General features: G+C 37.1%; 1 protein-coding gene across 1 annotated transcript in view; it reads left to right on the forward strand.

Annotated features, from left to right (window-relative positions):
* The window catches only part of FBN2 (fibrillin 2), a gene marked incomplete at both ends in the record, with an annotated part of 272,359 nt that overhangs the window by 228,484 nt on the left and 29,644 nt on the right, over nucleotides 1–14,231 (forward strand). Inside the window, 11 exons of the mRNA XM_080678695.1 lie at nucleotides 1,704–1,772; nucleotides 2,593–2,718; nucleotides 2,902–3,027; nucleotides 3,489–3,614; nucleotides 6,546–6,662; nucleotides 8,615–8,743; nucleotides 9,167–9,286; nucleotides 12,050–12,175; nucleotides 12,820–12,972; nucleotides 13,734–13,799; nucleotides 14,103–14,228. Of these exons, the coding sequence (XP_080534821.1) occupies nucleotides 1,704–1,772; nucleotides 2,593–2,718; nucleotides 2,902–3,027; nucleotides 3,489–3,614; nucleotides 6,546–6,662; nucleotides 8,615–8,743; nucleotides 9,167–9,286; nucleotides 12,050–12,175; nucleotides 12,820–12,972; nucleotides 13,734–13,799; nucleotides 14,103–14,228 (1,284 nt within the window). The remainder of the gene's footprint in view (nucleotides 1–1,703; nucleotides 1,773–2,592; nucleotides 2,719–2,901; nucleotides 3,028–3,488; nucleotides 3,615–6,545; nucleotides 6,663–8,614; nucleotides 8,744–9,166; nucleotides 9,287–12,049; nucleotides 12,176–12,819; nucleotides 12,973–13,733; nucleotides 13,800–14,102; nucleotides 14,229–14,231) is intronic.

Consider the following 14,231-nt stretch of genomic DNA (forward strand, 5'->3'; position numbering starts at 1 on the left):
TGTACCAGGTCACTAGTATATACACACACACACACACACACACACACACACACACACACACACACTGAGTGGCCAGATTATTATGTGTTCAGAGATCATAATAATCTGGCCACTCGGTGTATATGCAAAAAATGTATATGAGCAAACTTTATAGGAAAGCAACTTTTTGTTAAAATAGTCTTTAGCATTTTCCCCCATCAAACTTTCTGAAATTTTTAGGCAGAAAATAGAACTGATGTTACATGGTAAAATGTGTTTTACAAGCACAGATTCTTTTGAAAGAAAATAGAGACAAGCAAAAAAATTATCTTAAAACTGTTGCCTAGTTTGGTTTGTTTATGACCTGGAAAGTGTTCATTTTTAATAGTTTTAGATACTAAGAATTAGTTTATCCAATAGGACAAATGAGAAACAATGACTATGCATTTGCTACAAGATATTACTTAGAATATATGTATTGAAATGTTTCATTGAATGTGATGGTGAAAAATTAATGAGAAATTTGATAAAAAGTGACACATGGGATCTTTCTTGGTGGCTAAAATTCAATGGGCAAATGGATTTTCTTAACCCTATCTTGCCATAGTTTTGTTTCGAAAAATCAAATAGAAACATTTTTACAAGTCTCTAATTTAAAAACTCCATCAGTTAGAAATTGAAAATTGGTTTGGGGAATGAAATACCACTTTTTTTTTGTAAAAGGAAGTAAAGAGCTTAGGTTTGGGAGAAGATCTATGTGTAAATTGAAGTTCTGCCACTTATTGTCTGACCTTATATAATTTATCCTTTCTGAAACTGATTCCTCACATATAAAATAGGACCAATAAATCCACAATGACAGTAATTAATTAATATGGTTATAATGATGGTTAAACGAGGTGATATATATAAATTACAGTTCACAAGTTTCCAGGCAATTAGAAACCTTCTGTTATGTGCCTCTCTATATCTTCTGGATGCATGGTGGATGAAATAGACAAAGAGCCTACCCTGATAGCACTTGGAGTATATAGTATGCTATATATATTTTACCTGATACTCTTTTCAAGAGATTTGCTCATGTGTGTAGCAGTGGGCATCGGTAGTAACCTGCTTATTAAAAATAGGAATTTGTTTTAATTTCTATTAGTTTGGTGAATTATGTGTAGGGATAACTCTTATATTCTCTATAATATATTGTTTTTGATGCCTCAAGTTTCATTTTAACAAATAGACACTTACGTTTTAAAAAAGACAAAATTTATGTCTCATTTATTATTCATTATTAACCCACTTGACCACTACAGGATTATTTTTATGCCTATGCCTTTGTGCAATGAGTAATCCTTTTTAAAAATATGTACTCAAATCTCATTTTTCAATCTATATAAATTGGATCATTTTTAAAGCCCTGCATATAAAAAAAATAATTTATGTCTCCTAAAGTATATACTTTATCTTATAATGATTTATCTTCTAATATCAGAGCATTAAAAAGTTAATGATGACAATAACAATTAAAAATAGTAACAATAATGGTAAAGAATGCTTAGACCTACTCTTTGGATCTAGGAGCAGGTATTGTTTTCAAATAAATATAATTAAAATGTCTAGTTGTGAATAATATAAGATATATTTGGCAGTGAAAGTGTTGCTATGTAAAATGTTGTTTTGAAGGAGTTTGAGAATTTTAAGAGTGAATTTGGTTTGTTTGTATTTTAAAGCTGACTTTAAAACCATATGTGGAAATATTCCTGGATTCACCTTTGACATTCACACAGGAAAAGCTGTTGGTGAGTTTTTACATATTATGCTTATTTTAATATATCTATGTAGCATTTTGTAAAAATCTATTGAATGTCTTTAAAGTTTGAAATACCATAAAATGTAATAATCTGAATTCTGATCTAATATAGGTAGACAAGAAAGAGATAACATGTTGACAGAATCTAATCAAGTACTAATAATGGTATTATTGTATTGACATAGTCTGTTGATTAAGTTATGATAGTTATGTGGGTATCTCAAGATTTCATACTAGTACATGTCAAGCTAAAACTAGTTTTCCTATTCATGAACATTACATTGCGTGATTCCAAATAACCCTCCCTATTTTAACTTTTACTTGTTATTTTCATACATATATGTTTAAGTTTTGGCTGTATTTTTGCTGTATCCCTTCCTTCCTTTTAAATGTACTTTCTATTTCTCATTCTACTTTTCCTCAAAGATTATAAAAATAATGTAATTTTAAGTCTCTATTAGCAATGCACATATAAAAAAGTACATAAAATTAAGAAAGCATAGCTTTCTTTATCTTGTAACCTGAAGAGGAGGTGTGATTCCCTAAGAAGTTCATTTGCTACATTGACAGTAAAAGCACTTGGTATATTTGGTCAGCTTACTTAAATTTTTCCATCACTGTTTAAAGGAAATAGTGTATTTTATGGTCTTTATGCTTTTATGAAGCACAAAGTCATTCATACCAGTATAGAACTGATTTCTGTGACACTGTGTGTTTGCATTCCAGTGTACACACAGCATTATACAAGGTTCTATGGTAAGTACATTAAGCAGAACCACATATATTTGATCAAATCTGTTCAATTTCAGACATTGATGAATGTAAAGAGATTCCAGGCATTTGTGCAAATGGTGTGTGCATCAACCAGATTGGCAGTTTCCGCTGTGAATGCCCTACAGGATTCAGTTACAATGATCTACTCCTGGTCTGTGAAGGTAATCTCAATGATGTATGACCTTTATCCACATAAGTTTGGCAGACATAAATGGTTTAGACAGCTTTATGATTTGGACAGCTTTGTGATTTTTTTACAGCTCCTTTCTCAGTGTGTAGGAGTTGATCACCAAATGGTGAATGTGATACTAACTAATGCAATAATGAAATTGTTGCTCTTCCAGATATTGATGAGTGCAGCAATGGCGACAATCTCTGCCAGCGAAACGCGGACTGCATCAATAGTCCTGGCAGTTACCGCTGCGAATGTGCTGCGGGTTTCAAGCTCTCACCCAACGGAGCCTGTGTGGGTAAGAAGGAGACTAATTTCATCCTTTAGCACTGAGCACCACATTCTTTAGATTTCCTACAATGAAAAGTCATGTGTGCTTTTCTATCAAAAATTATTTCCAAAAATAATTTGGAAAGATTTTCCTAGTAAATCCATTCATTGATATTGAACCTATTTCACCATACACATTAGATTATTTTGTTCAGAAAAGAGGTCCCTTCAGTGGATTTTCCTAAGAATGGACCCAAAAGTAAAATAGTATCTTTGAGATAGCAATCAACATGTAAAAATTGCATGGTTTTAAAAGAGAGAGACTTGGATGCTTGAAAGCCTTGCTTTGTTTTGATTCAGTTGTTGTCATGGTTCATTTTCAGACTATCTGTAATAATTAATAACAGGTTATAGAAACATGCCTGTGAAAGAAATGAAGGAATCTTAATAAAAATCAGATATGTGTAACGTGTCTTATTTTTGTTTCAGATCGCAATGAATGTTTAGAAATTCCTAATGTTTGCAGTCATGGCCTGTGTGTTGATTTGCAAGGAAGTTACCAGTGCATCTGCCACAACGGCTTTAAGGCTTCTCAGGACCAGACCATGTGCATGGGTAAGAGGAGAACATTCGTTCCAGGAGTGAAATGGAGCTGAGCATCCAGAAGAGATTACAGTTTGGTCACTTGCCAAATTAACATGTCTTTATAAGAAACAATCTTGCAAAAAGTTAACTATGCTAAACTGTTTATGGTTTCATTCAATATAAAATTTTCAAGCCAGGGACACACTGCTTACAAATGTTCCTCGGTTCAGTGTTCCAACCTTTTTCCCCAGATGAATTTCACATGTTTAACCTGGGCTCTGGGACACTCGGGGTCATGTGGAAGTCAGTGCAGTACCAGCTGCCCTTCACCCTTTCTGGTACCACTCAAGAAAAGGGATTAGTAAGAGTGACAGTATTGAAATGAATATATATACATGCACATACATACATGCATATATGCATACACTTTCCCCCCCCCCCCCAAATCACTGAACACATGGATTTATCTGCTTCGTTTGTGTTTTAACTCTTAGAGACATTTTTAGAAGCAACAGAAGCCAATGTAATGATTAGTTAAGCAATAATAGTGTTTAGTAAGTAATTGCTGAGCTATTGGCTAATAAGATTTCAAAAACAGATGGCTGGGCGCCTTGGAACTCAGAGTAACTCTTTAAATCTGATGTCAGCCACTGGCTCTGGTTCTGCAGAAAGAGTTCTCCATGCTTTGAGCTTGAAGGAGGAAAATCAAATTATAACTTGAATATTTATAATTAGCATGTTCCCAGTTTAGGAAAGCTAAAGTTGTGCATCTACTCTTTTGGTATTCAAGATACTATCTATATGAAGAGTGAAGTCAGATTTCATTACTGCAAAACTAGTGTATGGTATAGCTGCCACATAGTGAGAACCACCAGGAAAATATTTATTCATTGCCTCCTAAAGACCCCCCTATGGACTTGTCCCTAGGAAAAGTTCTCTAGGAGATGCTTATACAAAGGACAAACAGAATCTGGTCCTATTTGCAGGAACATTCTGAGAATGCTTGCTTATACATGCTTCCCCTGGCTGTACTCTTAGAGAATATGATTTGCTAAAAAAAAAAATGAGATTTACGATTCAGAAATTCATATGGAGAAATCTGCCCTCAATCCTAACAATTCACCCAGGATAAAAGTCAGATAGACTCCTTGGTAATACCTCTCTGAAACAATGCTTCCTTCCTAAGGACCAGTATCTTCTTTTTGTATAGTAGAGGAGTCTCAGCAGCCTGAAATTCATAGTCCAGAAAATCGGGTCTCTTATATGAGAATGACCTTTTAAATATTTTCTTAATTTCATTGTTTTGAAGGCTAATGATACTGAGTTTTAATTAACTTCTTAAATTTGGGTTTCACTAATTCATAAATGCTAGGACATAAAGTGTATTTTGTTGTGTTGATTAAATTAAGGTTTAAAAATGTCTGGAGGAGTGTTTAATAATGCTTAATAGAACACAATTATTTTAGTGTTTCAAAAGATTAGTTTCCCTATAATTGACAAGCAAACTGTTTGTTAAAACATCTCCACTAAGGGGATGCTTGCTTAGCCTCATTCTGAGTGTTACATGTGCCTGTCAGTCATTAAATGGCACTGTTTCTTATCTATCTAATAATAGAGGAATATGCAAATTGTCTGGGATGCCATCACCTAACGACCAATCAGAATGGGAGCGGGGCCTTGGCAGAGAGCTCTCAGCACACCTGCGCTGGGGGTCCAAAGGGCATGGAGAGGAAGGGAGAGCAGATAGGCAGTTAGCGGGGGTCAGGTCAGGAGGGGAGAGCAGATAGGCAGTTAGGGGGATCAGGCCAGGAGGGGAGAGCAGATAGGCAGTTAGGGGGATCAGGCCAGCAGGGGAAAGCAGTTAGGCAGTTAGGGGGATCAGGCCAGGAGGGGAGAGCAATTAGGGGGATCAGAACAGCAGGGGAGAGCAGTTAGGGGCATCAGGCAGGCAGGTGAGCAGTTAGGAGTCAGTGGTTCTGGATTGTGAGAGGGATCCCGGATTGGAGAGGGTGCAGGCTGGGCTGAGGAACACCCCCCCCCCCTGCCGTGCATGAATTTCATGCACCAGACCTCTAGTCTTATATAATAAAACCCTAATATGCAAATCAACTGAAAGGCGAAATGACCAGTCGCTATGACACACACTGGCTGTGGCAGCGAGGGGTGGGGCCGGCCAGCAGGTGGCGCCAGGCCACCAGCCAAGGTGGGTGCCAGCAGGGGCCCCCCATTGCTCTGCCCGCTGGTCACCCCACAGATGGCCCTGATTGCCAGCCAGACCTAGGGACCTTACCCTATATATTGGGAACAGTCTCTTAGATTTAAAAATTAAAACCTGGCAAGGCTACTCTAACACTGAAAAAACAGGATGATGCAGCAATGACATACATGGATGCTGGCTTGCACATTTTGTGGTCAGCCCTGATTCTGACACTTATAACTGTGACAAAGCCAATTACTTAACTTCTCTCTGCTTCAGTTTTTCCACCCATAAGATGGGGAAAATGGTACTAATTCCTCAGAAGGATCATGTTATGTACTACTTTTTATAATCCGGGCAAAAAAAAAAAAACATAGCTGCCCATACAACAGCAAGATGCCTTTCACCTGTATGAAAAGTGTGGCCACTGGTGCATGCAGCATCCCGGATTGCGAGAAGGATATCCTACTGCCGGTTTAGGCCTGACATCCCCCGAGGGGTCCCGGATTGTGAGAGGATGCAGGCTGGGCTGAGAGACACCCCCCCACCCCCGTGCACAAATTTCATGCACCGGGCCTCTAGTAATTTTGTAATTCAGAGTTTTCTCTACCTCATACTCATTTTCCTTAAATAAATAGGAGTTCCTTGTGCTGAATGAGAACAATCTAAGTAAATCAATAGTTTAAGATAATGTGAATGTTTAATAGGCTATGTTTTTATAATTATTAAATACCAAATTCCTTTGAGCCAATGTTTCTTTGTAGATGTGGATGAGTGTGAGCGGCACCCATGTGGAAATGGAACCTGTAAAAACACTGTTGGATCCTATAACTGCCTCTGCTATCCAGGGTTTGAACTCACTCATAATAATGATTGTCTGGGTAAGTATTCAGTCTGTGTTGGTGTTTTATTGCTTCTGCTTTGTTTCCACACTATATACTGAAATGAAAAATAAGACCAGAGAATAAATATTTTTATCATTAAAATTGCAAATGTTTGCCAAAAGCTATGTGATACCGCTGACGAATTTCTAGTTAACTCAAGCCTTAGTATTGGCGTAAATAATCACAAAACCATCTGCTGTGCTGAGTACTTCATCAGCCAGTCGATTCAGGGCAAAGGGCCATGCAGGTGATAGTAGATGTATTAACGCTGTGCTGTGGTTTGGGGTTATGTTTTTACCTCTTAAATGGCATTGAAGATAGACCTGTCATTGTTTCAGCATTATTACTAGTATTTAATATATTCCATTACTAGTATTTAATATATTCCATTCTTGATTTATATTCAAATACTGACAGTCTCCAACTTAACAACATGCTGTGTGTTGAAACTCTATTTTCCGGCAGCTTTGAAGCCAGGGATGATGCCTTTTCCCACAAAAACAGCATGTGATGATATCATTTTGGGACCAACTTTAGATTCTCAGTGGAAAATAATACTGTCTACTCGTACAGGATTTTAGCCTTTGCCCCTAACAGATATTGATGAAAATAATAATTGCTAGTGAGTAGGGGAGGTGCCTATATGTGATGGAGGAGATAGTAAGAGAAATGACAACCAGCGTTGACAGTATTTCTTGTTTATCATGTGCCAGGCACTATACTGGTACTTTAAACATTACATCTCTTAATTCACATGATCCTGTAAGGCAGTGGTTCTCAACCTTTCTAATGCCGTGACCCTTTAATACAGTTCCTCATGTTGTGGTGACCCCCAACCATAAAATTATTTTCGTTGCTACTTCATAATTTGTGAATATCTGTGTTTTCTGATGGTCTTAGGCTCTACAGCAGCGGTTCTCAACCTGTGGGTTGTGACCCACAGGTTGAGAACTGCTAGCAGGGTCACCTAAGACCATCGGAAAACACAGATATTTACATTACGATTCATTAACAGTAGCAAAATTACAGTTATGAAGTAGCAACGAAAATGATTTTATGGTTGGGGGTCACCACAACATGAGGAACTGTATTAAAGGGTCGCGGCATTAGAAAGGTTAAGAACCACTGCTATAAGGTATGTGAAAGTAACTCAGGCTTTCTACCATTATGGGACTATCCCTGCTCAAACCTATCTTCCAATTTAACCCAACATATTTTCCTCTTCTTATTTTCTTTCTTTTTTTTTTTTCCTCAAAATTCTGCACTGGGAAAATATTTCAGTTAATTGGACATTTTATTCAACTATCACCATCTTGTCTATCATTTCTCAGACCCTTTGTACAGCCATGGAGAACTAAAGACATGGACATGGCTCTGATCACAGTACAATGTTCAAGCAACCCAGAGAATTACTCAAATGCAGTCAAACCTAAGCTTAACTGGAGACCTAACACCAGTTCCCCCACCTCCAGATTCTATATTCTGTCAGCAATTCTAGTCTTTTTAATATAATTGATTTTTCTGTACTTAATATGCTCCATTACTTGTCCTTTGAATATAGTCAGCTTATCTCCAGGTGAGGTCACTTGCAAGCTACGCAGTCAAGTTAAACTCATATATCCTTCTGCCTCTGGGAAAAGAAATATTTTTTCAACTGGAAAGAAGGGAACATTTCACCTGAAACCTTCAACTTATAAATTTGCTCATAAATTCCTGAGTTATATTAATATCAAAAATGTGCCCTGGTGGTTGAAATACAGTAGGGCTCTATGTGACCTTATAAGGCAGGTGATGCTTACAATATGAGCCATTTCTCTCTGTGTTGATGGGGAATTGTAGTGGAGTGTTTTTGTGAATGTGTTCCAAGAAATATGTTTTTAAGTTGCAACTTGTGACACAGTATAGGTGTGAGAGCTCTCTCCTAAAATCCAACTCCTGTTTGCTTACAGACATAGATGAGTGCAGTTCCTTTTTTGGTCAGGTATGCAGAAATGGGCGGTGTTTTAACGAAATTGGCTCCTTCAAGTGTTTATGTAATGAAGGTTATGAACTAACGCCAGATGGAAAGAACTGTATAGGTAAGTATCTAAATAATAAAGTCTTTATGTTGTTTTGTAAAATAATGATGTGACTCCCCCAAGCTCCACTTAAGGACTCATTCACATTTCATTTGATCATCTGATCACATGACCAAGTTAAGGTATCATGGGAAATATTTCTTATAAGGAATAAGCCAACAATTGGAAATGACTCATGGGCACAATTTTTATTGGGGTAGAGCTTGAAACTATCCATGTCTCAGTAAAAGTAGACAAAGGAAACAAAACAAGGAAATTAGCCTCTTGTCAAATGAGTTATACCCAAGATGTCAAAAGAGAATCTCGGGCGTGTTTGTCCATAGTGACTTGGAGGAACAGAGAGCCCAAGCTGCATTAATGTTTATGTCACTTGGCAACAGTGACCTCGTATTTGAATAATTTTTCTCTTGTTTCTCTTTCAAGATACTAATGAGTGTGTAGCCCTTCCCGGTTCTTGTTCTCCCGGTACCTGTCAGAATTTGGAGGGATCCTTCAGATGCATCTGTCCTCCAGGGTATGAAGTAAAGAGCGAGAACTGCATCGGTAAGGCTAACATTTATTCTGAGGTTCCCGAGCTGGTCAGTGTAATAAGACTAAGACTTGCTACAGACTCTGTGGAAGTCTACTCAATCCAAGCCACAGCAAGCATGCTGACCCAAAGAGTTAAACATACAGCTAGCTGCCTACATATGTCTTACTGAATCATCAGAAATAATTTGAAGGTGTATTGGTGGGAATACAGGGTTTAGGGATGTGGGCTTTTTCATTAACAAGTCTTATACTAGTAAAAGAACTTTCAGTGTACTCTAATCTTTTTTCCAAATGCCAACAGAGACTTCCTATTGAATTTAAAGAGTGTCTGCAAAAAAAAGTAATCTTTGGCAAACAATTTTAAAACATCTATTAAAGGTGTCCAGAGTCCTAGAAATGTGAAGCAGAAAACCTTGACATTGCTGTTGAGACATTTTTCTCCTTGGGAAGGCCTCATGTCAGAACAGAAAACGTTAATCCATTTGTCATAACAGATGTTTTTCTGTTGAAACTCTTCCAGCTTACAAGAACATTGTAACCACATCAGAAGTGGGTCCCAGAATTTCCTGGTGGATGTGATGCAGGCCGATCTTTTTACAGTTACTTGATTTCACTTTTATACAAATTATTTTTTACAGTCTTGTTGAAATTCAGAAGCACCAGATCTTAGTGTGATTGATAAGGTGGTTTTGGCCTTTGAGTTATCTACTTTTTAAAAATAGTCCATGTAGCTCTACTTTTCACATTCAAAGGACTTATACAAACAGAACTGAAGGAAACAGTTTACTTCATCAAGCTTAATTAGTTTTCAGCCCATGTAATTACATATAATGGGTATCCGTAGTCATTCCAATTTGGTCTTTATACCTTTTCCCTTTTCTATCTGATTTGTATAGTTCACTGTGAGATTGTCTAATGTTTTAATACTTAAAAAATAATAATAATATAAGCAACTTGATGCAAAATTGATTGAAATATTTAAGATCCTTTCATTTCTTTTATCCATATTTAATCTCAGTCTTCATTGTGCCTGTGCTCCACCCCTTTATAGAACAGTGACAGTAGCAGTGTACCACCCGTTAAGAGGGAATAGATATACATGTGCTGCTTTGTGTCAGAAGGATTCAGCTACCTTTCTCCTGGTTAAAAACATCTATGATTCAGTTACATTTCATTACACTTCAGAAATATTTTATTTCCTTTATCCATTGTTGGCAATGCCACCATTTTGCATCTCTGAAAATTTGTTTTTTAGTTAACTTACTTCACTGTAAGATTTTCTTCTTCAGACTAGAATCTCTTATCAACTTTTCCCAGATGAAATGCTTTCTAACGTGACTATATACACACACTCACACACAAACACATATGTTTACACATGTATACATACAATGGATATTATAGTGATCACGGCACCTTTTAGGTACTGGAATACAGGCCTTGCCTCAGGTAACTTACTGCCTAACAGGAAATTCATATTGTGTCAGTAAGCCTGTTTTATGAAGATATTGTTATAATCCAGTGTGGGAGACACCATACTGGAGGCATGTCCAGGATGTGAAAGCAGAGGAGGAGGCTGGGAATAATGATGGTAGTGGTGACAGGTGGCATGTCGAGGAAGCTCACCACAAAAGATTGGTGACATTCGAGGTGGCTCTTAAATATTGATAGGAATTTATAATCAAAGAAAGGAGCAGCACAGAGGAAGTCATTTGAAGACACAGGTAACACAAGTGTGGTAAAGGGTATCGACAGCTGGCTCAGGAGAGGGAACTTAGTCCTATAGGCAGTGTGAAGCCTTACAGGGTTTTTGTGGTTTTGTTGTGTTTTTTTTTGTTGTGTTTTTTTTTTTTTTTTTTTTTAGAAATAATGGGATATAACTCACTCGTGAACATTCTGCCAATATAAATTCAGAACATAGCATGTGCCAGACAGTATGCTAGACTAAGCTGAGGGGGCATTAGTATTTCAGACAGACAGACATGTCAGGTCCTCATGGAGCTTGCATTCTCTCGTGCCTGGAATTGTGTAGTGTTTCTTCATTCAGTTAAAATAGCCCATTACATAAGCACCTCCAATGAAAAAAAGCTAAACATCACTGGTAAGGAATCCTTATTTATTTTAAGGAACCATTTTGGGGTGAGGTGGGAACAATAAAATTCTCAAAACAAGTCTGAGACCTAGTTTCATAGGCACAGATTTTCAAATAAAAAGACAGTCCTGGTGACAATGTGAAGAGAAAAGAGTAAAAGAGAGAGATACTGCAGTCAGGAGGTTTACTATAATCCCAGTGGCAAATGATATCGAGTTTGAATGTACAAAGGAGGTAGAATTGATAGGCCACATGCTGTTTGTTTATGGAAGTTAAAAGATCAGAGTGAAGAATAAAAGTGACTATAGGATCCCAACTTAGGTTGCTCAGAGGAACATCAGAGAAGGGGACCAGTTGAGCTGGCACTGCTCATAAGACATTGATTGAACTGGTCATATCAGGTAGACAGGTGGATGTACATACATCCCTAGGGACCAAAGGCAGGGAGCCAGAGATAACTTGAGAGATCAGGGCATATGGTTGATTGAAATTAGATATATTCTTTGACTTCTAAGAAATAATAGTTACTTTTAAATAATAAGTATAAAATTCATATAATATAATATCTTGTTTTATATTAAATATCCCGTGGCTAGTGGACTATTGTATGAACAAATTACTTATTTTGAAATATTGAGCAGTGTGCTGATTTGATTAAATTAATAAATTCTGCTGTTCTGCAGATATAAATGAATGTGACGAAGATCCCAACATCTGTCTTTTTGGTTCCTGCACCAATACTCCTGGGGGCTTCCAGTGTATCTGTCCCCCTGGCTTTGTGCTATCTGATAATGGACGGAGATGCTTCGGTAAGCTTTGAAATCACTTCTCTGTCATAATTCACTCTTAGAAAAGTCAAAGTTAGACAGTAATCCATCACACTGATCTCTGTCACTATAAAGTACATGTCTATGGCAAATATATCATCTGTGAGTTAAAAATGTAGGTCTCAAAAGAATTTACACTGGACAAATTTTAAGGTACTTTGATTTATTGGCTCCGTTTCTTCATATTTTAAAGTTTTCATGCTAAAAGAAAAATTCTTGTTTTACTCTTCTGTTATATTGTTGACATAGATTTGTATGTACATTCATATATGAATTGTCTTTTATGTGATTTAACTAACTACATTTTTTTTAGGCAACAATGTGATGGTGGAAAAGCGATCTGGAAATCATTTTAATGTTGAGCATAATTTCTCAAATTTTCAAGGCACATTATAAAAATATTTTAATCACATTAAATAATTAAATAACATTTTATAAACAAGTCAACTGAAATTGGCAAATGAAATCAGCCATTGAGGATTTCCAGACCTGTCTTTTAGTTGCTAACCTGATCTGCATATGTTCAACTCATAATAAATGTTTTGTCAGAAATAGAGTTCTGTACAAATTATTCCATCTTTTTAAATGACCAATAAGGAGGTCTGTGATTTTGCTTTCTTGAATAGATACTCGCCAGAGCTTCTGCTTCACAAACTTTGAAAATGGAAAGTGTTCTGTACCCAAAGCTTTCAACACCACAAAGGCAAAATGCTGCTGTAGTAAGATGCCAGGAGAGGGCTGGGGGGACCCCTGTGAGCTGTGTCCCAAAGATGATGAAGGTGAGATCAACAACCTAAAACACCCCTTTGCGCTGGTTTGGGAATTTTTGTTAAAAGTAGGTTTGACTACATAATTTATGAATATTTTGAAGGTGAAATTATCCCCTCACACGTAAACTTGAATGGTTCAGTGAGCAACCTTAATCTGAGGGACTTCTTTCAACATCTGTATTCAACAAGTGTAAGCACAGGAAATTACCCAGTTATTTCATTCCCCCCCCGCCCCAAGATTAGTATTAATTGCTTTCAAGGAAATTAGAAAGGTGCGAGAAGAAAATGAAAATTCCAAATTGCTGCGGGAGTCCCATTGTATCACAGGCTAGGGCTCTCAGGATCTTAAAAGGAAGCTGAGTCAACACAATGGCCATTTGCTGGAAGAGACCAAGAGCCTCCAGGTCTTGTTAGCACAACTGAATTGTAGGCTAGTTCCCAGCAAGCTCAGGACTGGCTTGGCTTCCAGGTCAGAAGTGGTGTCTATGTGTAAGGGGCAGAGAGGGCTCTTGAGCTGCTCAGTGAGCAGAGAGAACCAGAAGCCCTCAGTAGGTGGCCCCCCAGAAGTAGCTGGGAAAGCTCAGGGGATCTTCTCTAAATAAGTTCAGTGCTGCTTTTGAAATAAATAATAAAAATAAAATAAGAGGCTCCTGATAAAAAGTTTTATTAAAAAAAAAAGTCTAATTGCACGTAGATTGTTTATCAGCTTTAAACTTCTCTGATAGTTGAGACTCTTCAATGATGGAGAATTTTTATTTTTTCCTCTGTAGTTGCATTCCAAGATTTGTGTCCTTATGGCCATGGAACTGTTCCTAGTCTTCATGATACTCGAGAAGGTGTGGTTGGATATATTTCACTCCTATAGTCTTCTTTTATACGAATATATTATTGTTCTTTATTTTATAAATCCTGCTGATTTTCCTGTGTAATACCTAGTATATTGTATTTAATATACACACACAATATTTATTGTATATCACATGCATTACACTTATAAGACTATGTGTGGTATATGAAATGTATATTTCTCTGATAGAAGTGTTTATATGTTTTAGAAATTTTAAGTCTTTTGAATAGGTATACACAGTTTCAGCATATCTGTTCATATGAGGAAGTTCATGGGCAATTCTGTATTTTAGATGTCAATGAATGTCTTGAGAGCCCAGGCATTTGTTCAAATGGTCAGTGCATCAACACAGATGGGTCTTTTCGCTGTGAATGCCCAATGGGTTACAACCTGGATTACACTGGAGTACGCTGTGTGGGTG

Source organism: Plecotus auritus (assembly GCF_963455305.1).
Source record: "Plecotus auritus genome assembly, chromosome: 7".
Classification (NCBI taxonomy): Eukaryota; Metazoa; Chordata; class Mammalia; order Chiroptera; family Vespertilionidae; genus Plecotus; species Plecotus auritus.